This window comes from Notolepis coatsorum (assembly GCF_963971535.1).
Source record: "Notolepis coatsorum genome assembly, chromosome: 8".
NCBI classification, from domain to species: domain Eukaryota; kingdom Metazoa; phylum Chordata; class Actinopteri; order Aulopiformes; family Paralepididae; genus Notolepis; species Notolepis coatsorum.
In genome coordinates, this window is record NC_140172.1 from 84,329,009 (window position 1) to 84,356,251 (window position 27,243).

The window sequence follows — 27,243 nt, forward strand, 5'->3', positions numbered from 1 at the left end:
ACCAAATTATCGATAAATATCGATGTTTTTAATTATTATTATTTTAATTTTAAATTTAAATTCTTAATTTCTTTATTATTATTTAAACAACAAGTGTATGTTTATTTTGCAGCAATTCTTTGTCGTTGCCGCCATCTTTAGTGTTAGATTTCCCCATTCAAAACTACCAGTGATCCATCTCACTTTATAGTCGGTGGTCTCTGGATGTGATGGAGGAGTGCACCAGTGGAGGTTTCTCTATGACAACACGTGAAACACAAATTCACTCATAATTCATAATTATTATTAATTTACATAATATATATATATATATATATATATATATATATTTTTTTTTTTTTTATTAGAAAAGTTTTCCTCTGTAAAAATAAATGCCAGTGAAATAAAAAATTGCCAAAATTGACAGCTCTGAGCAGGCCTGCACTGCAGTAATGACTGCAGTAATATTCGTACAGAATATCTGCACAGGTTGACCCATTTTAAATAAATAATAAATAGCCAATCAAAATAGGCTATTAACTTCATCTAAGCACGGACTGTGCAGTTAAACTCTTGCCATTGAATGGAGGATTGAATGATTGACAGCCTTGACAATCCAATAATACACAGAGGATGAATGATTGGCAGCCTTTGAAATCCAACCAGAGTCTGCCTGGTAAAATACATGCAGAACTGCAGCTGGACTGGCGTCAGTGTTCTAGTCAAAGTTGTGTTCCATCATCTCATGTGTGCATTTTGCCTGAAGAACATTAATTTACCTAATATAATCATTCATATTTTAAGATCTTTATTCACTTGTTCACTTATTGTTGTGCACTGGATGATATATATATATTTTTTATCTCAGTTGAAGACTAGTGTAGTTGTAGTTGACGTGAACGTGCCATCTTGGACTGTGAAGGCAAGCTAACTTGTAGCTAGTAGTTTACAGTACAGCTATAACAACACACAGTAGGCTAAATTAAACTTTGCGCCAACATTAGGACCGAAGTATAAACCAGCAACTGAGCAACATGAAGAAGTGGACTTATGCACCTGGATCAGAAAAAAGTAAGTTGTAGTGTTTGTAAAACGAAAGCCTGATTAGCCTGGATGCTAACGTTAGCTAACTGTTTAGAGAACAATATTTGTAGTAGACTTGATTATGGGATTGAAACGTTGTTAACTTGGCTATGTCACACATAAACACAATGTAATGTATCACGTTGGCTGCTGGCTGCTAATGCAGCCTGCAGATAATATTTGCATGTGCACTGTGTTAGTGTAAATGAATGAATGTTGCCGCTAGCTTGTGGCTAGGCTAGCGTTCTTTGCTAATGGCTAACGTTAGCTAGCCGAATTGTTTAGAGACTTGATTAAGGGATTGAAACGTTGTTAACTTGGCTATGTCACATATAAACACAATGTAATGTATCACGTTGGCTGCTGGCTGCTAATGCAGCCTGCAGATAATATTTGCATGTGCACTGTGTTAGTGTAAATGAATGAATGTTGCCGCTAGCTTGTGGCTAGGCTAGCGTTCTTTGCTAATGGCTAACGTTAGCTAGCCGAATTGTTTAGAGACTTGATTAAGGGATTGAAACGTTGTTAACTTGGCTATGTCACATATAAACACAATGTAATGTATCACGTTGGCTGCTGGCTGCTAATGCAGCCTGCAGATAATATTTGCATGTGCACTGTGTTAGTGGTGCTGCCTAAATGAATGAATGTTTGCCGCTAGCTTGTGGCTAGGCTAGCGTACGTTGCCGATGCACGGCTGATCTAGTGCCTCTGTGGAGGAGGAAGTAAACATTGCCAGGCATTCTGGTTAATGTAGTCATTGTAGTTCTCCCTCTTTTCACCCACAGTTAAAGGAGACATGACATGCTTGTTTGATGAAATGTATAGTGTAAATGAAATGAATAGTGTATGTATATTCAATAGTAGTATTGATAGTATATTAGCCACTGTATACTGTACATCAGTGGTCACCAACCCGTCGATCTTGATCGACTGGTCGATCTTTGAGACTGTCCCTGTAGATCTTTCCATGAAAAAAAAAAAAAAAAAAAAAAAACATGTTTTTTTTTTTTTTTTTTTTTAGATCTTACCCTGAGAGTCCACATTACAGTTCTACTTTTGTTTTGATGTGAAAATGATACTGCACTTAGCACTGACTGCACTTAGCACTGACTGAGAAAGTACACATTACAGTTCTACTTTTGTTTTGATGTTAAAAGTGATGCTGCACTTAGCACTGACTGAGAAAGTACACATTACAGTTCTACTTTATAAAATGCTAATTGTAAATATGTTTGTCAATGTTAATAATATGAGAAAGTCCACATTACAGTTCTACTTTTGTTTTGATGTGAAAAGTGATGCTGCATAAGATGACTGCACTTAGCACTGACTGAGAAAGTACATAATAGTTCTACTTTGACGTTTTAATGTTGGACCAAAGCATTGCATGTAATTAGAATACAGGCAAATAAAAGTCATTTAGTTTAAAGTACAATCTTGGCTGTCTTTTTCTCTCAACGCTTCAATAGGTAGATCTTGCCTTCACCAAAAAAAAAAAAGTGATCTTGGGCTTAAAAAGGTTGGTGACCACTGCTGTACATGGTCTGCTTGGTTTGATCGGGCCGCCGAGCCATGGTCTGCTTGGTTTGATTGGGCCGCCGAGCCATGGTCTGCTTGGTTTGATCGGGCCGCCGAGCCATGGTCTGCTTGGTTTGATCGGGCCGCCGAGCCATGGTCTGCTTGGTTTGATTTAGGGGAGTGGTCTGCCCTGCGGGGGGGCCCCGACATATTGCGCAACGCCACTGCATACCAGAAAGGTCTGTTTTATTGAAATCGTCTCAGCAGTATAGTTTGTTTATACTTCAGAAGGATGATATTTAAACATGGTCCCCAAAATGAATGGAAGCGAATGAGGAGCCTGACACCTGGGAGAAATGGGGGTGTTGCAGCGTTGGGGATGTTTAAAAAATATAATTTAATATATAATATAATAATTTGTGCTTCACCTAAAAATTTGGTCAGCAGCCTCCACTGGAGTGCACTGCATATTGAATGCACAGTGCAAAGTTGCAATTCAACTGAATTTACATGAAATGGGGATGTTTTAACTAATCCAGAATCATACCTGAATATTTGAGATGAAGAACCATGTAAATCTGTTTTCAAGTTTGCATATCAACAGTGTTTTCAAACCGGGTTTGTCTAAAGATAGTTAGTTTGGGACTGTTGTGTTCATTCGTAGCTAAAAGACAGTAGAAGTTGATGTATCACAGTCACACACATTTATTTTGCACATAATCTCACACTCAAAGTGCCCCTTTAACACTTTGTGCGCCATTCACGTCGTACAACGGGTTTCAAGTTCATGCGAATTCTGCCAGATCACGGCGTACGACGTTATTGTGATCATATTTCATATTTTCGCCATGGTATTCATATTTCACTCACGGAGCCTTGTCGGATGCTGTGGGACTCAGCACAACTCTGCAACGCTTCAACACTGCCACCTGGTGGATGATCGGCGAGTTGCCAAACCGGATATGCCGGTTGCATATCGGTGCGTCTCCTAAATCCGTCCGGCCACTCGCATATCATCCCAGGACTCTAGCCACACACCGTGGATATGGATCGCTGCCATAACTCAATAATCCACATGATTTGGGCGTGTATTAGTATTATACAAACCGGAAATGGATCGCCTCGATCCCCATCAAATAACTGGGATCTGTTTGCTCCAGTATCATCGCCCAACGGTAAGAGGAGGCTGCTGTGACTTTCAGCGTTTTTGTTTATCATTATCGATGCAAACTGCTCTGATCTATATATCACCCATACTACATGAAGCATTTAACGACGATCACGGAATTATAAACGGCATTTGATAATCTATATAATGCATTTATGCCTATATCTCACGTTCTAGGAATTACTGCAGAAAACGATAAAAACATGTTTATATTCTAGACAGTATTTTTGTATGAATGTGTGAATGAAAAAGTAAAACGTTCCTACATCCTGAACGATAGATAATCGATGTTGAATGGGCCATAGTAATGTCAATTTAGCAATACAATTTAAAAAGTTATAGCCCTGCAAAGAAGGTAAACATCTCCATAGACTTAGACTGGTGGCAGTGATCAAACATTGATGGATATAAGCGTGGCAGTTAATGTGTTAAAAAAGAACATGCCAACGTTATGGTATGCATTTACAGTCTTCTCCAGAGTCAGATAAGAAGATAGATACCAATGTCCTCTCTGTGAGTTCAATAGAAAGCTCTCTGGCTGCAAGCTAGCCTAGTTTAGCACAAATTAATGTAAGTGGATACGGACCACTAGTCCACTTAAAACTCTGGCAGAGGTGTTTTTGGTATCTATATTCTTGTATGGCTCTGGAGAAGACGGTATCACATTTCCTGTAATGTTAGTGTGTTCCTTTAACATTATATACATACAAAATGTAATGAAAGAAACAGACCCAAGGGTTGGATTTCTTTTCACCCCTCATGGGCAATTTTTAGGTTTGCTGTCATTTCACATGTAGATTAGCTGTGTTGTGTTGCTTACCGTTGACACAGATCTCATATGGCGTGCACAGCTTGTTCTCAAACAGACAACCTGTCAGAGGAGAGAGAAGGAAAGTAAGAAACCACTCAGCAAATCAGTATGGGATAATTATACTATCTACAGCGTATATTAGGGTTGGGCAATTAATTGAGTTTCAGTTTGGTCTCAGTTTGTCTTGTGTTGCGTGTCTCTCCAATTATTTTGAAACGTCTTTGAATTTGTTTTACCTTTCTGTCATCTTCTACAAGTTACCAAAGGCTGCCTTTTTGTCATATTCTACACGTTACCAAAGACTGTCTTTCTGTCATCTTCTACAAGTTACCAAAGGCTGCCTTTCTGTCATCTTCTACAAGTTACCAAAGGCTGCCTTTCTGTCATCTTCTACAAGTTACCAAAGACTGTCTTTGTGTCATTTTCTACAAGTTACCAAAGGCTGCCTTTCTGTCATCTTCTACAAGTTACCAAAGGCTGCCTTTTTGTCATCTTCTACAAGTTACCAAAGGCTGCCTTTCTGTCATCTTCTTTTTTCTTTTGTATTTTTTTTTTTAATTTTTTTTTAAACAAACACATATACAAACATGACAACACACGATAAGATATACAAGCATTAGTTGTCAGTGCACATCCAATGAAATCACATTTTAGTTAATTGTCTTATATAGGATATACCATTAATACCTGTTATCTAAAAACCTACACACATATGCTCCAGCTCGAACCCCCCCTCCCGGACCCCTCCTTGGATAGTACCTCCATTATCCCTCGCTCCTAACCAGACACTACCATTATAAGCTAGCTTTTATTCTCTCCACCACTTCTAACCACATTGACATTTTGGATTCATTGAGACCCAGAATTCTTGCTGTAGATATTTCTTGATAAATCACATCGAGATATGTAAGAAACCAAACTTTCCGGCAATTTATTTCCGGTTGAAACCAGCGTGATGCGATCAGCTTTTTAGCTACTGTGATACCCGATAAAACCAATCTCTTTAGCTGTGGATTTACTGCAAACTCAAAAACATCATTCAATAGTAATACAGAGGGGTGTACAGGTATATTCCAAAATATGAGTTTTGATAATTGTTGGGTCACATCTTTCCAGAATGTCTTAACTGGTGGGCAGTCCCAATACATGTGCATAAATGTCCCTTCGTCAAGTATGTCCTGTGAATATAGTTAAGATTGATTTGTTGATGGTCCGGGTTCCTTGATGTAAGTCGGACATTTGCCCAGGCTCCTTGCCAATCAAAGTCACTTTCCAGGTCTGGTATATCCCTCCTCCAGGCAGAGTCTAGTTGGAGGGTTTCATGCGAGGACGTTAGTAATTGATGATAAAAATCTGAAACAAAACCTCTCGATGTCTCTCTTTCATAGAATAATTTGTGGTATCTGTGGTGTTCAATTGGTATGTCTAATGGAACACCGTGAGACTTCAAACATAGCCGTAACTGTATGTAAAAAAGCCATGTGGACTTGGTGAGATTACATTTTTTGCATATTTCTCCATAACTACAAAAACCCTGTTTGTTAAAAACATCCCCTAATGAGTGTATGCCTTGCTCTTCCCATATAGGGAATCTTATAGGTCGTTTTTCAATTAAGAGTGCCTTGTTATTGAATAAGGGAGTATGATTGTGCCATTTATGTGGGTTAGGATATTTTTTTTGTGTTTCACGCCATATCCGGATCGCATGAGTAATTATGGGGCCAAATTTCCGTTCACAGTGCTTGATTGGTAGTTTAGTGTATGCTATGTCCTTCAGTCTATGTGGGGCTACTATGTTTTCTTCTAATTTTCTCCAGGATACTAATGCTTGGGGATCAAACCATGTTGTCAATGGTCTTAATGTGTACGCCTTAAAATAGTGGAAAAAATCTGGAAATGCCATGCCACCGTCTGCTTTATTTCTCTTGCGGTGGATCTTTTTATACGTGGTGGTTTGTTATTCCAAGTAAATTTGTATGTGGAGGAGTGTAATCTTTTCCAGTAACCCTCTGGAGGGGGTAACGGTAGCATTGAACTGAAGAACTTGATTCTAGGTAGTACATCCATCTTAACTATTGATATCCGTGCCTGTACTGAGTTTTAAAGTTTTGCCCACCTATCAAGGTCGTCTTTGATTTTGTTTTGGATTTTTGTGTAATTGTGCTTCACCGTTTGTCTTATGGTGGGGAATATTTCCACTCCCAAGCATCTAGAATGTTTTACCATAGGTATCTCTCCTGGGAGGGTTATATCTTTTTTTGCAGGGGTGTTAAGTGGAAGGAAAGCCGACTTCGGCCAATTTATCTTAAATCCCGATAAATCACCAAAGTTCTCAATCAACTTGAGCAGATGAGGCAATGTGGTGTTGGGGTTTTGCATGAATAATATTACGTCATCCGCATATAAACTAATTTTATGTTGTGTGCCCTTGATTACGATTGGTTCTATGGATTGGGATTGTCTTATATATTGTGCTAAAGGCTCTAATGATAGATTGAATAGTCCGGGACTAAGAGGGCAACCCTGTCTGGCTGAGCGTGATACCGGAAAGATTTTGGAGATGATTGTACCTGTTGTAATCATGGCCGATGGGTCTTTGTATAATACTTTAATCATATCAATGAATCCTTTTCCTAACCCCATCCTTTCTAATACTGCCCATAGATACGACCATTCCAGCCTGTCAAAGGCTTTCATAGCATCCAGGGACAGCATCGCCTTAGGTATGGTGTCGTCCTTGTCAGCATCTAGTACGTGCAGTATTCGTCTTATGTTATCAGTGATCAGGCGGCCTCTTATGAAGCCAGTTTGGTCTGGATGAACTAAAGACGTCATATGCTTTTGTAATCTGATGGCTAATACCTTAGAGTACAGTTTGATATCGGTTCCGAGGAGGCTTAAAGGTCTATAACTACCGCACTCGTTGGGGTCTTTGTCTTTTTTAAGGAGGACTGTTATGAGTGCAATATTGTCATTCTTATGGAAGTTCCCCTCCTTGACTGAGTATAAGATCATATTTAGTAATAAGGGTCCAATTATGTCCCAACAAGAAAGGTACATTTCTGGTGGGATACCGTCTCTTCCAGGAGCCTTACCACTTTGCATTTCGGATATGGCCTTCTTGAGTTCCTCTAGTGTGATCGGTGTTTCTAACTGTTTAGCGTCATCCTCTGAAAGTTTAGGGAGAATAATTTGATTAAGATATGTGTCCATTTTGTTTTGATCGAAGGTCGTTTCTGATTTATATAAGTCGGAGTAGAATTCTTTGAATGTATCGTTTATTTTTACAGGGTCTGTTTCAAGTACTTGTTGTGCTCTAATGGTAGTTATATCTGCAAATTTTGCATTAATTCTTAATCGCATGGCTAATAGGTGACTAGGTTTAGAACCTTGGGAGTACTGCTGTTGTCTTGTGCTGCGTATTTGTATTTCCGATTGTTGTCTGTATATGGCATTTATCTCTATTTTTAGTACGTTAACTTGATTTTCTAGTCGAGTTGAGTTGTTGTATTTTAAAGAATTAAATAACGTTGAGTAAAGCGTTTCCAGCTCAGCCAGTTTTGTGCATTGATTCTTGCGCATTTGGAAGGAAAAGCTATCAGTGAAATCTTTGATCATTCCCTTTACCGACATCCATATTATTCTGGGGTCTTGCACCGAGTTTGCATTCTCCCGTAGGAATACTATAAGAGCTTCTTTGAATTGTGTAATGAATTCCTTGTTATTAAGCAGCATCGAGTTAAATCGCCATTCTTGGGGCTCGGGAAGATAGTATACCAAATGTTCCTTTTAGGAGTAAATAACAGTGATCTGATAGTGCGTTGGGTATCATTTCCACTTCATAATTATCAAATAGTCTCGGGGATGCAAAGACATAATCTATTCTGGATAATGTGTTATGTCTCGCAGATCGACAAGAGTACTTTCGGGTCGTGGGATCAAGTGATCGCCATAAGTCATTTACACCTGTAATCTTCGACCAATCCTTTAATGCATTAGATGAATTCTTTTGTTCGCTGGAAAAGGCGAGGTAAGATTTGTCCATCCTTGGATTCCAAATGGCATTAAAATCCGCACCTATTATAAATGAGTAATCGGGAATGTCTAACATTGCATTGGTTAGTGTAGTGAAGAAATCCTCTTCGTACAAATTTGGGGCGTATACCGCTACCAACGCTATTTTCCTGTTCTTGTGTACAATCTTAGCTATAGTTATCCGACCTTCTACATCAGACCATACTCCCTTTAATTCAATATTCAACTTACGTTTAACGACTATGGCTACACCACGAGTTCTCGTACCAATGGAAGAATGACTAATATTATGATATGTGTTGTCCGCTAACTTATCTATGTCTTTCTCTAGAATGTGCGTTTCGCTTAGCAGAGCAATGTCCACCTGTTCTTTTTTCATCAGTGTGAGCACGCTTTTGCGTTTGAGTTGGTTATTTATTCCCCCGGTGTTCCAGATCATTATATTCAAACTAGCCATAATCTATACATGTTGTAGTGTAGTTTTTGGTAATGCTTCTGGAGTGCGAGGCAATAATAGATATACATCCAACTAGTGAGGTCCCGTTGAGAGCCGAGCTTAAAAACATACATATATACAAATAAAAATCCCCTTCCCTCCCCTCCCACCGAGTCGTACAGGATTGTGTTCCATGAACACAACCTTTGCGTATGACTCCCTACCTTAAACCACCGGATATCCCAGAATGATCCAATTATCATTAACATTCCTATGTATACCATAGGATCTAACACTCTAAATTCTACCATAAGTAGAATGTCAACTGTGGCTTGGCCACTTTCCCGTTAAATAAAAATTAAAATAAGATAAAACTAAAAATAAAGACCAAAAATAAGCTTCAATTATCATGCCGTAATCACTTACATTTTATATGAACTTTTGTAATTTATAATAACCCATGAATAATATGGAGGTATTGAACTGAAAAGAGAACCTCAATAAATCAGAGAAAACAGAAGAAAAATAAACAAGTAAAAGGAAGAGAACATTAACTTAGATCTTAAAAGAGCTTTGCTATGCTTAAACATCTAAAGTATAAATTGGAGAAGTAGTGGAAATATTTCCAATTAATAAAAAGCAGTTTTTAAATACGTATATGCAGCATTTCCCCTGGCCAGGGGTGGGCGATGATCCGTTGTGAAGAATGTTATTCCAGCCGGCCGCTGCTGTGATGGTTCTGTGGTTCTGCAGCTAGTTGCTGTTGGTTATTCCCCCGAAGGGCTTCTGGTAGTATGTCTGGCCACGTATTGCTGTTATTCCAGAATGTTCCCTATATCAAAGAATGTTTTAGATGTTCTAGATTATTCCAATATGTCGTTTTTACAGTGTTTGAATGTTCCAGTATGTTCTGGAGTGTTGTTAGAATTCCATACTCTTAAAAAGGATTGCTTCAACGCCATGTTCATCTTCTCTGTATCAATATGTCTGCTATAATAGAAGCCCAACGGGGAAAACATTCAATAACTCTGAGCTCGTAGGTCTCACTGTCCCAAATCATCGGTTCATTAAAGTTTATACTATATGGTGTCCATGCATAACAGAGATTAAAAGGCCATTTATACACTATCCTGCGTGTTGTGCTGCCATGTATTTGACTGCATCTTCAGGCGAGTTGAGGAAAACCCTTGCTCCTTGTTTATCGACGATGCGAAGTATTGCAGGGTATATTAATAGGGGTCTGTATTTCTCCAGATAGAGTTGAGACATCACCGTCTTGAACTTGGCTCGCAGGTCCACTACCTCACGACAATAATCTTCAAAACAGTATATTGATATATCCTTGTATTTCAGATTGCCTTTCATCCTGCGAGTTTCACGAATAATCATTTATTTTATTCTGACTTGGCGCAGGGTAACCAATATCACTCTGGGTCTGACGTTATTGTCACCGGATCGGGTCCCCAATCTGTAGCACTGCTCCACCTCGGGTACTTTAGGAAGGATCGCTGGTCCCAAGATTTTCTGTAATTCTGTCGCAAACTCTTCAGGGTGCGCGCAGCTCACCGACTCATCCAGACCGACTATACGAATATTCAGCTTGCGTCTTTGATATTCCATCTCGAATATTTTGGCTTTCTGTTCTTCAATGATTCGCTTAAGCTCCATCGTTATATCTTTGAGCTCCGTCTTGAGTTTGTTGTAGTTTCCCTTCATCTCAGCAGTTAGGTTAACGTTGATATCATCTACGTCTTTGTAGATCCGAACGAAATTTTGTTGGTGGACTTCCATACCTGTTTCCAGTGTCGCGGTGCGTTTAATATGTGCTTCGGCGTCCACTCTTAGCGCTTCTATTTAGCATTCGATAGATTCTTTGATATCATCTACTTTTTGGGTTATTGTCTTCTCCATTTTTTTCATTTCATTTTTCATTTCCCGGATGATATATTCGGTGTCTGCGGAGGTATTTGTAGGGGTTGAACTTGAAGCGGCCACTATCACGTCTATATTCTCTGCTGTTTGCCGCACGTATCCTGCTTCCTTAGGCGGGTCCTCTGCGACTGGTTTTGCACTCGCTTTGTCTCTCTTTGGTGACATCTCGATTCTTTTGGTCAATATAGTTAGTTGATAATCTCAGTTGATATATGCGTCAAGTTTTAAACGCATTGATGGTTTATAAATATGTTTTTTTTTTAAACGAAAAAAAAGAAATAACGGGTGAGCAGCTGTGTCACATGCGACTTACCAAAGGCTGCCTTTCTGTTATCTTCTACAAGTTACCAAAGACTGCCTTTCTGTCATCTTCTACAAGTTACCAACGGCTGCCTTTCTGTCATCTTCTACAAGTTACCAAAGACTGTCTTTCTGTCATCTTCTACAAGTTGCCAAAGGCTGCACTTTCTGTCATCTTCTAATTTGCATAGGCACAGGGGGCAGCAGTAAAAAAAAAATATATATATATATATATATATATATATATATATATATATATAATAAAAAAAGAATTTGCTCTGAAATATTATAGTGAAATATTTTGCACTGTTGTCGCATTTATCTTGTTGAAATCCTCCCACAGGTTCTTTTGACTACCACATATTTAATTGAGACCCTTTATTTGTTTATTATTTCAATTTAGCTGGAAATACATTGCTACATCATTCAGTAACATTTGCAGAGCCTTATAACAAAAACATTATTACGGTCACCATTGTGAAAAGTGGGATTAATCAACAATTTTTATTATTTATTTTTCTATTTCATTGAACATTGCACATGTTAAAAGCCATTTTTTTACTCAAAATGTGAGTATTACCAAATCAACTTGTGTTCTTAAAACAATGACAATAAACATAGTTTTATTAGGTTGAAATAATGTGGTTGTGTACTTATTTTTCTGTTAACTTATTGTGGATTGAAAACTGAAAACCTTAATGCACAGTAACTGAACTCAATATTTGTAAGTTCTGGTAACTTATTATTATTTTTTTTTTACAGTGTAGTCTTGCGATCAATCAAAACTTATTTACACGATATACCTCACATTCACCCTCCATTCACATCCTGGTGTTCTCCTGGTGTTCTCCATTAGGCCTGTAGGTGGAGCTATGACAGCACACGTACAGTACACACACCGATGGTGTGTGATGTGTCCAAAAATGAATGGGCAAATGTGAGTGAAATGGTCGCACTGTATGCAGCTGTTTGTCTGCATTGCACCCCCCCCCCCCAACTCAGATTTAGGCTTGATACAACCATCATAATAATATTGTTAATAATAACAATAATGATGTAATAATGTAAAAATTATCATTAAAAATACCTGATTATGAGAAAAAAAAATTACGATGCATGGAATATTGTTGAGGCACACTAGTTACAACTATATTTCAAACAGGCACTCCATGTCAAAAAGGTTGCTGACCCCTGTTCTACAAGTTACCAAAGGATGCCTTTTTGTCATCTTCTACAAGTTACCAAAGGCTGCCTTTCTGTCATCTTCTACAAGTTACCAAAGGCTGCCTTTTTGTCATCTTCTACAAGTTACCAAAGGCTGCCTTTCTGTCATCTTCTACAAGTTACCAAAGGCTGCCTTTCTGTTATCTTCTAAAAGTTACAAAAGGCTGCCTTTCTGTCATCTTCTACAAGTTACCAAAGGCTGCCTTTCTGTCATATTCTACAAGTTACCAAAGACTGCCTTTCTGTCACCTTCTGCAAGTTACCAAAGGCTGCCTTTCTGTCATCTTCTACAAGTTACCGAAGGCTGCCTTTCTGTCATCTTCTACAAGTTACCAAAGACTGCCCTTCTGTCATCTTCTACAAGTTACCAAAGGCTGCCTTTCTGTCATCTTCTACAAGTTACAAGTTTCAAAATAATTGGAGTATCGCATAGTGGTCAAATCAATGAGTAATCATTAGGGATGGGAATTGATACGATTTTATCGATACGATTCCATTATCGATTCTGCTTATCGATCCGATTCTTTATCGATTCTGTTGAGATCAGAGGCTCTGTGTAGGATTGTTAGTAACTGTCTAACTGTACATATGGCTGTTTACACTAGTAACTGTTTACCTGCATATATAATTGTCTCCACCAGTGACTGTCTAGTTGCATATATATCTGTTCCCACTAGAGGGCGCTCTAGGCGGAGCAACCCAGGTACTCCACCTTGTTGCGAGTATAAAAGCAAAGGTATACTCCCATTTCGTTCTCTCCCCCAATGTCTCTCAGTGAGAGAAGACCATGTATGTTACTGCTGCTCTTTCCATGTGAATAAAAAGAAACCACGCCAGTTCAGGCTCAAGATAGAAACCATGCCTCTTGACCACATTATTGTCACCCTATAGCCAAATTCTGTTAAAGGGGAACTCCAACATTTTGGGAAATTAGCTTATTTAACATCTTCCCTGGAGTTAGACAAGAAGATACATACCTTTTTTGTCTCTGTGCGTGCATTTTAGCTTTGGGAATAGACGCTCCGTTAGCATAGCTTAGCTTCATCACTGGAAGTGAGGCAGGACAGTAGCCTTACAGTGCCTTACAGTGTATTGCAAGGTCTGACATTGACCAAATTTGATATGCATGACCTTGGTGGGCTCTAGGTCAACTCCTGAAAAGGGGGTCAATGTCAGACCTTGCAATCAAAAGTTAGGGGGCGCACTGAAATTATGGCAAGGGTTATTAGCCCCCTAACTTTTGATTGCAAAGTGGTGCGAAATTTGCGAACAATGAAAAATTCACTTTTTATTTGATAGATTTTCCACAAATAAGGGAAGGGCTCTAATAGAGCTGCATAGTTCAGGGTTTTATTTCAAAGTAGGTCTACAGATGCCAGTGTTTTTTCTCCTTTTCTGTGTTTTATTTCAAAGTAGGTCTACACATGGTATTCTTTTTTCAAAGTGGACTACTTTCTATTTTATAAATGTTCCACAAATAAGGGAAGGACTCAAATATACCTGAATAGTTCAGGGTTTTATTTCAAAGTCGGTCTACAGACACCAGTGTTTTGTCTCCTCTTCTGCGTTTTATTAAAAAATAGGTCTACACAGCCAGCATTTTTTCTCCTCTTCATAAGAGTTTGAGGTTTTCCTTTGTTATAACAGGTAAAAACAGCAATTAAAAAGTCAAATTTTTTCTTTTTGTTGCTTTATAATCCCATTAATGCAACAAACTGTGTGCTATAAGTATAAAGTATAATAAATCGCAAATTACTTTGGGTATGCAATTGTCAGGCGTTTTATGCTAAATGTGGGGTATGCTTGGGGATATATAAAACGTTATACACTGTGTTATCTTCATTTTAAGGGTAAATAGGTTGTGCGGCTCCCTGAGCATTTTATTTTGTGGGACGGGGGAAAAGTGGCTCTTTTGATAGTAAAGGTTGCTGACCCCTGCGCTAGGCCAACAAGAGCGAAAGCTAAGCATACGATTAACGAAGAGGATGGAAAACAAGAGAAGAGGCAAATGGCCAACATTCAATGGAAAAGCAGAGAACTACGAGCTCTGGGAAGAGCGCATGCTGTGCTGCATGCACAGGGCGGGGCTGAAGGAGACGATCCTGGGGGCCCCCACCAGAGAACTGACAGCGGAAGAGCAAGCCCTGGATGACCAGCGGAATGCAAGCGCGTACTGTGAGTTAGCGCCGATGCTCGACGACACCAGCTTGGGGCTGATATTCCGCGACACTAAAGACAGAGGCTGAGAAAGCCTGGCGGTATTGAGAGAGCATTTCATCGGGCGAGGAAGACCCAGAGTCGTGGCCCTCTACACAGCACTAACGGGCCTGAGGAAGGGGACCACCGAAACCATGGCCGAATACGTCAACAGAGCGGAGCAAATCACAACGCCACTGAGGAGTGCCGGAGAAGCACCAAGCAATGGGCTAATGATGGCGATGATAATGAGAGGACTACCGGAGCTGTACAAACCGTTCACACTCCTGGTAACACACGGTTCAACGGACATTACGTTGGGACAATTCAAGGCTAAGTTAAGGAACTTCGAGGCCTCAGAAGACACCCACCCAGCCGCCGCGGAGGAGGGGGAAAGGGTGCTAAAGGCCCGAGCGACGCCAAGAGAGAGAACCAGGACCACGACGGAACTGGCGTGTTGGCAATGCGGAGATAAAGGCCATCGGAGAAGCGAATGCACAAAGACTGTCTGGTGTAGCTTCTGCAAATCCACGGGGCACACAGACAGAGCGTGCATGAAGAAACACAATCAGAGCGTGCGATACGTGCATGGACAAGATGGCGGCTACGGACGAGACGACGGCCATGAACGAGACGGAGGCCACGGACAAAATGGCGACTACAGACGAGACGAATGCCACGGACAAAATGGCGGCTACAGACGAGACGGAGGCCACGGACAAAATGGCGACTACGGACAAGATAACGGCTGTGGACAGGATGATGACAGCGGACACGACGGCGGCGACTATCGACGTGAGATGAATCGAGACGACGCCCGGAGAATCGATGGCGGCGACGATCGACGTGAGGCGAGTCGAGACGACGCCCGGAGGATAACAGGACGAAGACTGCGCTTTTGGAGCGGGGACGGCGGGCATCGCCGGACCGGCCCAGCTGCAGCGGGCCCAGAGAAGGGGACTGATCGTGGACACGGGCACGTCGTCCCATGTCATCAACGACAGGGGTCGGTTCAAGACACTTTCCACCCGGAGAGGCACTGCATGGAGCTGGCGGACGGTAGACGCATCTACGGATTGGCACAAGAGAGGGGAGACGCACAGGTATACCTCACAGACAGCAAGGGGCGCCGGCGTATGGTGACGCTAAAGAATGCTCTATACGTACCATCGTTCCCACAAGGACTATTCTTCGATAAAGGTAAACATTTTCTTGTAGAACCTGACGGTACCCGGTTTGACATAAAGATGTACCAGAGAATATTTTATCTGAAAACGGAGTGTAATGACAATGACCAGTGTAATGATAATGATCATGTGTGTAGCGGGACGGCCAGTCACAATATTCAGACATGGCACGAGATTATGGGTCATTGTAATTATGAGGATTTACTGAAACTGCAAGTAGTGTCAGAGGGCATGCACATTGAAGGGGAGAAGCGTAGACCTGACAAAAATGTTGCAATGTGCAAAACGGGGAAGTTTACCCAACCGAGATACAGAAATCCCACAGACAGAGTAAGGGTACCACTTGCACTAGTTGACATGGTCCTAGCAGGCCCAGTAAGCAACGAGTCCATAGGAGGTTTTAGATATGTACAGTCCTTTACAGACGTGTGTACAGGGGCAGTGTTTGTTTATTTTATCGAAGAAAAGAGTGACACACTCCAGGCCACAGAAAAATTCCTGGCAGACGTAGCCCCTTATGGTACAGTAAGATGTTTGAGGTCCGACCACGAAACCGAGTTCACAAACAGAGAGTTCCAATCACTGTTGAGAAGGTATAAGATAAGACACGAGACATCACGTCCATATCCCACACACCAGAGCGGGGTGGCAGAGAGGGAATGGCACACCCTTTTCGAAATGGCTAGGTGTAAGCTAGCAGATAGTAACTTACCAAAGAGCCTGTGGCATTATGCGGTGCAAGAAGCCGCTTACACCAGAAACAGGTGCTTTAATAAGCACTCGGGCACCACTCGGGTATACAGCGCTGACAGGAAAGAAGTGTAATCTAGCCAGAATGCACCGATTTGGATCAGTGTGTTATGCGTACCTGCAGGACAGGGGAAAACCCAAGTCCAAGGATGTAAAAGGATTTTTCATAGGACACGACAGAGGAAGTCCTGCTTTCCTAGTTTATCACCCCGGTAATGGGAGAGTGCAGAAACACATGCTAGTCAAGTTTGTCACGAAGACAACCTGTGAGAGCGAGACACAGACAGAGGAGCCAGAGCTGGACTCCAGAGCAAGGTGTGTAGAAACAGAAACACATCACCCCAGTGTACCTAGTACAGTTGTGCAGACAGACAGTCAGCAACCCCCAGAGGGCGATGACGAGGAGCACCTGAGGGTGACGTCAAGTGCCCCAAGCAGTGGGAGGTAGGGGTGGACGGTATGGTCTAAAATTTATATCACGGTATAATTTGAAGCATAGACGGTAACGGTATATATCACGGTATCATCGTTTTTGATAAAAAAAAATTTTTATTTTATATAATTTTTTTTTTTTATAAAATATATATATTATATAATTAGACTTGTACTTGTATTATCTGCGAGACATCGCCACCACGCAACAAGCTCCACTGTCTGTGTGTACTCAGTCTAGTAGCCTCCAGCTACGGCCAGGATTCTCCGGAGCTGCACCTGGACCTATACTCGAGTAGCCTCGAGCAGAGCTACGGCCAGGATTCTCCGGCGCTGCACCTGGACCCTATTGTATTGGTACTATAACGTTAGCAAGCCCTCAGCTCGAATACGCATCGAATCAGTGTTATAAGACATTGATATCAGGAGCTATCTGTAGCTACTGCTAGCCGGATATATAACGTTAATACAACGCCTCAGTGAATTATTTAGTTCAATGGGACATTTAGTTTTGAACGGTGAACTAACTTGCGTTAACGTGAGCTAACGGCTAACGGAGCTATCATACACGTCTACTCTCTACTAGACTTGATGGAGCGTTTGTTGATGTCAGGAGCTATCGGTAGCTGGCCGACTAGATACCGTTCGGTTAGACAATGCCTCATCATGTATTAAACTAAAAGTGAATAGTTGACTGGGTCATTTTGTAACGGTAGCTAAGCTAACGTTAGCTCAGGGAGACGTCCCGTCCCACTAGACTACTAGTAGACCCGTGTTTACATGCGTGCGGGAGGGGCTGGCACGCCCACTGCGCGAAGCCTCCTAAATAACTTTTTCCAGTTCGCACATATCTATTATCTATGACTAATTCTATCTATTTTTAGGGGCAAATGCGAGTGAAATAGTCGCGCTGTGGTTACATGACGTCATTGCTATTTTAGAGCTGCACTACCGGTTATACGGTATAGTCAAAATCCATACCGTAGAGCAAATTCATACCGTTTATACCGTATACCGTTTATACCGTCCACCCCTAGTGGGAGGTATCCCTCAAGGGAACACAAACCCCCAGTATATCTGCCAGACTATGCCAGGAAAGGGAGTGACGAGGAGGACAATACACCTACCCCCGTTGAGTACTACTACAGGGTAGTCAGTGGGGTAAACCCGACCTTTAAGGAGGCCACATTGTCCCCCGAAGAGGGCAGACATACAGTGGGAGGGAAATGGTTGTATTCGATCCAGGAGGGTATTGAAGACCACGGTAAATACAAAGTATGGTTCATAGAAAATGTATTAAATGCTGAAGAAATTAGCCATATGTTTGGTCCCATGTTTAAGTACAGAGGTGGATGAGTTACCAGGTTTAAAATACTGAAATGGATCTTATGGTTAACCCCATGTTTAAGTACAGAGGTGGGTGATTTACAATGTTAAAGTACAGAGGTGATTCAATGTTAAAGTACAGAGGTGATTCAATGTTTAAATACAAAGAAAGACCTAGGCAGGTTAAACCATTTTATAGGTATGGACTTCGAACAGTCTACCAACTGTGTAAAAATATCCCAGATGAGATATGTGGGAAAAAGGTCCTGAGATGTTTTTGATTGAAGTAAGAAATGTATAGATAAACTGTGGGTAGCTTCATTCTGTTGGACAACCTGTACTCGCCCTGACCTATGTTCTGTAGTGAGTAAGAGTGTCATAGTATTTTTGTTGACCGCACAGAGAATCATTGAACTAAGTCAAAAATATGTTTTTCGTTATCCCAGAGGTGCTGCAGACGGACAGTGGTGTTTTAGAAAAGACAACAAAGGTTTAAGGGCTTAGAGCCCAGTCAAGTCAAGTCAAGTCAAGAGTTTTATTTGTCACGGCATACAAGTATACAATGAAATGCGGGTGGTCTTGCCCGCAACGATGTGCATAATACAATAGTAATAACATAATAGAATCCAATAGAACGACATTGTGCAATAAAACAAGTAAACAGAGTAGGGCATATCGGTATATGTACATAAGTTATTTACAGAGCATGGTAGGACATGCTAGGTCCTGTGGTAGTGCAATACACTGTTAGCTACGGATGAGGCACTGGGTCTTTCTGTACATGCTATATTATACAATCTCAAGTTATACTATACTATTCTTAAAGTAACCTTTCCTTAGTGGCCATAAGTGTGGGCGTGTGCAGCATGAGTGTGTGCTTGCTCATGTTAAAGTGGCTGCTAGTGTGTGAGCGTGTACAGTGTGTGTGTCGTGTGTGCTCATGTGTGGGCGTGTGTGGAGAGTTCAGTGTTCAAGGCTCTGATGGCCTGGGGGAAGAAGCTGAGCCGAAGTCTCTCTGTCCTAGTAGCTGGTGTTCACAGGCGTCTGCCTGACCTCAGCAGCAGGCTGTTGTTGGGGTGGTGAAGGTCTTTCATTATTCTGCAGGCTCTGGATTTGCACCTCTTGTTGTATAGAACCTGCAGGGGTGGTAGTGCAATACCCGTGGTACGCTCGGCTGAGCGCACCACTCTCTGTAGGGCCTTCTTGTCCTGTGCTGTGCTGTTTCCATACCAGGCAGTGATGTTTCCAGTCAAGATGCTCTCTACAGCTCCGGAGTAGAAGGACTGGAGTATCTTCTCAGATACTCTGAACTTCCTTAACTGTCTCAGGTGGTAGAGGCGCTGCTTCGCCTTTTTTACGACTGAGTCTATGTGTGTTGTCCATGTCAGATCCTCTGAGATGTGGACTCCCAGGTACTTAAAGCTGCTCACCCTGTCCACGGTAGCCTACAGTGATACTATCAGCCTGTGAAGCTGAGTATATGTTTCTGGCTATGACAATGCAAAATGTGTTTATCTAGAGCAACTGCTCGAAGTGATGAAGATAAGGTTATGAGTGTATTGCTCAAAATGCAGTAGGTAATTGAAATGTATCCTCTATACCGAATATGGTGTTTTTGAAGAATGGGCGTTCTGTCAAAACCGTTTAAAATGATGAACATTGTGTATATATGCCATGGAGACTGTTGTTTATGAGGACAACCAGGGGACCATTGTGATTACTAGGAACTAGGGCTGACCCCTATTAATCGATTAGTCGACTAATCGGTCGAAAGGAGCCGTAGTCGACTGGCCAACCTCTATAATAAAAAAAAATTATAATATATATATTTTTTTATCATTCTTTCCAAAAGAAAATAGGCCTAGAAGCGTGGCTAACGCTAATGGCACGCATACCAGAGGCTAACTGCCTACAAAAACAGGCACAGAGGCACTGAAAGAGGATTTCACCCATCTAATAATCACACTAGACTAGACAAATATCAAGATGTATCCATCAGTGGACCAATTGCATGCTTTTGCAGAGGACAAGAAGCCTTCAGTCGACTCCTTCAGACATTAAGCACCCCCCACAGCCCAAATGGAATGATAAAAAATTAAAAAAAAATTAAAAATAATAATACATTTAAAAATATTATACTTTTTTATTTTTATTTTTTTAGTCGACCAATAGTCGACTAACGGCAAATTTTGGCCAATCCTAGTCGACCATCCAAATCCTTAGTCGGGGACAGCCCTACTAGGAACCCAATGTGTCAATACGGATGTAAACATGTCATTATAAATAATATCATCTCATCAGGTATGTCATCAGATAAGAAAGAATGACACCGGTTTACTGTCCAATGGACGACAGAGTAATAGATACTATGATGGAGCCTGTTTCAAATTAAAATTGAAGGGATTTGCAAAGGTCATGTTTAATGTGAAGATATTGACTGTCATACCCTATGGTGTTACGATTCCTGGAGCGTTTCGCTGGCATGTCGATGGTAGAGAGAAGTAGAACCCGGTATGCAGATTTAACACGAGGAGAGGTAGTGCAGGATGAAAATAGATGAAGCACGAGTCGTGGATGAAAGTAATAAGCACTTTACTTTAACGTGGCAAACAATACAAAACTGACTCACTGATAAGAACGGAGAAACAAAAGGTTGACAACACACAGGACGAGGGTAACATGAACAATGACCGAGCACAGGAGGGCAGGGCAAACAACACTAATATACACAGACTAATTGACACATGAGGGCAGGGCCGCCTCAGGGGGTGTGCGAGCAGTGCGGTCGCACAGGGCCTCGCGGGAGGGGGGCCTCGCAAAAAAAAAAAAAAAAAAAAAAATTATTATTTTTTTTTATTTTTTTTTTATTTTTTTGCGAGGCCCCCCTTCCCGCGAGGCCCTTTTTCATCACAGACCTAAAATCTAGTTTTGCTTATATGCTTATATATTTCACATTAGACACGTTTGTAGAATGTGTCTGACTTGTTCCTGGGTCCTGCAGACAGACTCACTATTGGAGCTCAGCTGGGGTTCTGCAGCAGCAGGCAGGTTTCAACGAAGGGAGTGGTTTTACTTACGTCATGTGTAGACAGTAGTACGCCCGCCGGCGCCGCGTGAGTCGAGATGCTTCCAGCGTGAGTCAGCTGCGTTTGACTATTTCATTTTCAGCGTGCAGCTTTTGACTATGCTTAGTCAAAGACGAAGACGAAGAAATCATCATTATCAGTCGGTCGGCGGTCACCAAGGAACGTTGACGAAAGGCCTCTCGCTAGCGGGACAAATGGCCGGAGCCATGATGTCGGCTATTAGCTAGCTTAGCTAAATGCTAACTAGCGTTAGCTAACTTATCCAGAGGGGCGAGGCGAGTGGATGTCTTTTCAAAAGAAGGAGAAGATAACTTGTGAGCAGATAAATCTGTTAGGCAGCAATACGCCGAAAGGTGTCCAGTCTGCCGGAAAGTACTCGAAGAAGAAGAAGAAGATTGGAAACAAGACCCAGCTGTGTGGGAAAGACTGAACTGCCTGGGGTAACATACTGAAACATGAGGAGACTAAATAACACATAGATACAAACAGGGGGAGAATACACTAGACTAGACAATGGGGCACAACAGATACACAGACAACAAACAAGTGAGCACAACAGATAACAAATTAATAAACATAGATAAACACAAATGCAGTGGTGTAATGTTCATGAGTGGTGCTGCAAGTCCAATGACACTATGGATGTTTTTGGGATTATATTATTTCCTTTGTTAAATGTTTTTTCCAGAAGTCAGCCAGTATGCTAATGCAAACCTAAGTGGGAGTGTTGAGATCAGAGGCTCTGTGTAGGATTGTTAGTAACTGTCTAACTGTACATATGGCTGTTTACACTAGTAACTGTTTACCTGCATATATAATTGTCTCCACCAGTGACTGTCTAGTTGCATATATATCTGTTCCCACTAGAGGGCGCTCTAGGCAGAGCCACCCAGGTACTCCACCTTGTGGCGAGTATAAAAGCAAAGGTATACTCCCATTTCGTTCTCTCCCCCAATGTCTCTCAGTGGCTGCGGTTACATGGTGACTTTTAATTCCGAATTATAACTTCGGAATCAAATCATTCGGATGTAAAAAAAAATCATGCGAGTTTACATGTCAAATCTTAATTCCGACAAGGTGTTTACATGAAAGTCACTGTCTAATCGGGAGTTTTCGAGTCATCATAAGGTTTGGGGCTGGGAAGGCTTCTGATTGGGTAAACGTAAACAGGATGTTAACGTCATTACGTTTACCGGAAGTAAACAAACAGCTGCGACCGGTAGCGTACCAAACAACATTAACCAGACTCTCGGTGTGTCGTTAACGCTACCTCTCGTGTCTATTCTGCTAATGCTAACGTTAACGAAACCGCTCGTGTCTATTCTGCTAACGTTACCTCTCGTGTCTATTCTGCTAACGTTAACGCTACCTCTCGTGTCTATTCTGCTAACGTTAACGCTACCTCTCGTGTCTATTCTGCTAACAGCTGCAACCGGTATTCTCAGCTACTGTGCTAGCGTACCAAACAACAGCTACAAGATGGACAACCTTATGACCGCATTTTTCTGTTTCATTTTCATACTTTTAGTTAAGCAGCAGCACGACAATAATATGATACTGCTCATTTTGCGTCTGTTGAGGATGAGAAGAAGAGAGGCACTGGCAGTAGAGTCCCGAAGAGAGTCGAGTGCTTTGTCGAACCAGCAACGGCTTCTATATCTCTCTCCATTGCCATTTCCCACTCGCAATGACAGACAGCAGTGGATGAAAGTGCGTAGTAAGGACTGGTGGAACAGGATCGTCCTAATGGAGTTTACAGACCTTGAATGGAGAGAGAACTTCAGAATGACCCGTGCGTCGTTCGTGAAGTTATGTGGCCTGGTACAGGGCTTCATGTCTCCGGACGAGGTGACTGTCCGTGCACCCATCCCCCTCACCATGCGTGTGGCTATTGTTCTGTACAGACTGGGTAGCTGCGCAGAGTACCGGCTGGTAGCAAACCAGTTCGGTGTCCACAAGGCAACAGTCAAGAAATGTGTGTACCTATTCTGTAAGGGCATCGTTAGTGGAGGACTTCTCAGCAGTCTGATAAGAATGCCAGATGAGGAGGAGGCAGTCGAGATTGCCAGAAGATTCGAGGCGTCACATCACATCCCTCAGATATTTGGCTTGATCGACGGTAAGGTTATTCTCCTTGATTTTCATGAAATGTTTATGCAACCCTAGCGTTTAGCCACCTAGAAAACCTAGCCCAGTAGCCTACAGTAACACTTCAAGACACATAATAATAGTAGCAAGAATGCTACTAATAATGCCACGTTTGATCTATAATACTACTATTATTTACATAGCGCATCCTTTTCAATGGTAACTCCGGGCGCATCTATCTATATATCACGCAAGATGCACTTGCGTATTTCATAGGAGTAACCTGTGTATGAAGGGACACACACACATCCCCCTTCTACTAACACACTACTACTGTACAACAATACTCTAGGCTTATATTACACACTACGACACTAGTGGATCTGTCTCAAAAATCAAATGCCTGTATCTAGTCCCCTGAGATTGCAATAATGTCTGTATGATTGCTTTCTTAGGTACGCACATACCTATCCTGGCTCCTACTGATGGCTACAGAGATTTCCAGAATCGCAAAGGGTGGTCTTCATTTGTCTTGCAAGGCGTTGTGGATGACCGATTCATGTAAGTATTCATGGGTTCACATTAAAAACAAAATTGACTTGCAATGCACGTGAAGTGCCTACACTCAGCAAAATTAACCCCCACCTACCCAACCTCCTCCAATGTACAGTTTCTACGTCAAATGTATATACTCTCTTTTCTGGACTCTTTTTGTATCACAAACGGTACTGTATTTGCAAATCTGGTATGTCATAAATGTATAGATGTAGCAGTACTGTCTTATCTGTATGTCGTGTATGTCATACATGATGAATTGAGTTGGGGGACCCTGATGTAAAAGTATTTCTCTGATCTGCATCCCCTTAACAATTGTATGTATTGAACTGTACTGTACTGTACCCATTCTGCAATCTGTTAATATCAATCAATCACATAAACCCCCCAAAACGTTTGTGAAAAGTATCTTGGGCTGACGCATGTTGTCTAGAAACACACCGCTGGTGTGTAAAATGTTACTCACTTGGGCTCAAATGGACCCAGTTTGAGTAAAATTTAAATTTACTGTGTACATGGAATGTTCGTTTTCAAAACAGTATTCTGAACCGTAGGCTCGAGTCCGGCTCAGTAGCCTAGTGGTTAGAGAGTCTGCCCTTAGTCCAGGAGGCTGTGAGTTAAATTAAATCCCCGACAGAGTCACTCCGAAGACATTTTAAAAGTGGTACCCATAGCCTCCCTGGTTGACACTCAGCAATGGTTGGTTTGGGGGGGAAGTCCTTGCAACATACTGGCGTCATGTCCAAGGGGTGTACTTTCTACATCGAGCTGCCTCACGCTACACAAATAGGAGATGCCCCTATGGGCCTACTGGCTCGAATGGTTCTCGAGGCTACTTCATATGTCTGCATTAAACCATGAAGATGCTTTCAAAAATAATTTTAATTTAATTAAACATTTCTAAAAATCTAAAAGAGTAGTCTACTGACACTAATACAGAATTTTTTTTATTAACATCTAAGACAATTTATATAAATACTCTTGGGTGCCTAAGACTTTTGCACAGTACTGTTTTCTATCCACTTTAGCCAAAAATACACACACACTACTGTGAGAAAATAATAATCTTGTAACCAAGGAATGGTCCGCCTATACTTTTAATATATAGTAATATAAAATCACGGGAGACTTGATAGCTTAGACTTATGATTTTTATTATCAGCAATGTTATAACATCCTACTGGTAAACAAAACACTGTAAATGTGTGTGTGCATCATCATCATATATATATATATATATATATTTACTTTTTGGGCGTGTACATGACGTAGGTTGGGGCGAGTCTGTGTGTATTTTTTTTCTTTGAGAGGGAGAGACGAGAGAGTAGAGCGCTGCGCCAAAGTAAGTCATCTTCACGATACGTTTAAAAAGTGTATAGTTTATGAACTGTACCCGATATTTATATAATATCGTCATATCGCCCAGCCCTAGTTAGAGTGTCTGTCCTTAGTCCAGGAGGCTGTGAGTTCAATCCCCGGCAGAGTAAAAAAAAAAGTAGGCCAACACATTTACATGAAAAACGCTGTTTTAAGCCTATTTGAAAGGTTTATACCACAAGCAGTCTTGTCACCGAAATGAAGGCTTACATGCTTTTTATGCATGTCTCTGTGATTGGTTGTCTTAACAAAATTATTTGTGTCCTGTATAGGTTCAGGAGCATCAGCTGCAAGATGCCTGGATGCGCCCATGATTCGATGGTTTTCCAGAACTCTGGACTCTTTCGAAGAGCCCATCTGCTGCCACAGGTAGGCATGCATGCAGACACCGGAAAGAGTAGCCTACATTTATATCACATATTCAGGCTTACCTCATTCACATTTTCTCTCCAAAATGTGTAATTACCTGTAAGACCAGAAATAGTTTTGAAAATGCTAATTAAACATTTCCCCCTTGTCAGGGTGTCCGGAACATCGAGGGAGAAGATGTCCGGCTCCAGATAGTTGGTGATCCTGCCTACCCACTCCTCGATTGGCTCATCAAAGGCTACCAAACATCCCCTAACCTGACTCCTGAACAAGAGTCCTTCAACGTGTACCTGAGCTCTGTACGCGTTATGGTTGAACAGACCTATGGTCTTCTCAAGTCACGCTTTCGTGTCCTACAGAAGAGAAGTGAGTTTCACTTCACATTCGCCCCCAAGATGATCGCCGCCTGCTGTGCCCTGCACAACTTCTGTCAACAAGAGAGCGACCATGGCAACGTCAACTGGCTGGACGAGATTGACAATCTGGAATATCCTCAGCCTACCCATCCAGCTCAGAGGAATAACCTTTTAGATAACAACAGGGCAAGGCAGGCACTGACGATCCATCTAGCGAGACACTTCCCGCTTCGCACAGGACATTTCCACTAGCTCCAGAGCTGCTACGCAAAACTGCAGCCCAAGATCTTTTTTTTTTTTTAACTTCTTTTTATTTGAATAACAGGTGTACAGCAGATACATGTCCCACAGCACACAGCATATTTATGTATATAGTCAGTCTCAGGTATACACATATTATGGGTATATAGTACACTGTATTCCCTTGTGTAATTCTGCTGTAGGCATACCTACTTACCTTGTACCATCTTGTATTTTGTACTTTTTATATTGCATCTTATAGTACATTATCGCCCCCCCCCCCCCCCCCATGCTGCTTTGACACCTGAATTTCCCCAAGGGGATTATTAAAGGAGCATCTTATCTTATGTAAATAGTCTCTGCATTGCCATTGTTGCTGTTAATATTAGCTGTTACTGGTTTATTTTTTTGTGCTGCAATTTTCACATGTTTTGTTGATTATTTTCTTGTGTCAAACAGCTAAGATGATTTAAATGTATACGGCTCTGGCCCTTCTTGTAGAGTGCCTCTGCGTGTTTTGACCCATTCAGTTGGTCTTCGCCACATTTAACTGCAGGTGGTTTTTATCCCACCAACCAGAGTGAATCAGCTACATATAGTTTTCTCCCCACAGCAGTGATTCCCACTGCATACTTTATACTTTTTATATTGCATCTTATAGTATATTATCGGACTGTGCAGCTCTGTATCCCCGCCCCCCATGCTGCTTTGACACCTGAATTTCCCCAAGGGGATTATTAAAGGAGCATCTTATCTTATGTAAAAAGTCTCTGCCATTTGAACCACTAATTT

At 41.4% G+C, this 27,243-nt stretch overlaps 1 protein-coding gene across 1 annotated transcript in view; it reads right to left on the reverse strand.

The window, feature by feature from the left end:
- Positions 1–27,243, reverse strand: part of LOC311233497 (receptor-type tyrosine-protein phosphatase N2-like) — a gene marked incomplete at both ends in the record, with an annotated part of 758,095 nt that overhangs the window by 685,349 nt on the left and 45,503 nt on the right. Inside the window, one exon of the mRNA XM_084320464.1 lies at positions 4,572–4,622. Coding sequence (XP_084176590.1) covers positions 4,572–4,622 — 51 coding nt within the window. The remainder of the gene's footprint in view (positions 1–4,571; positions 4,623–27,243) is intronic.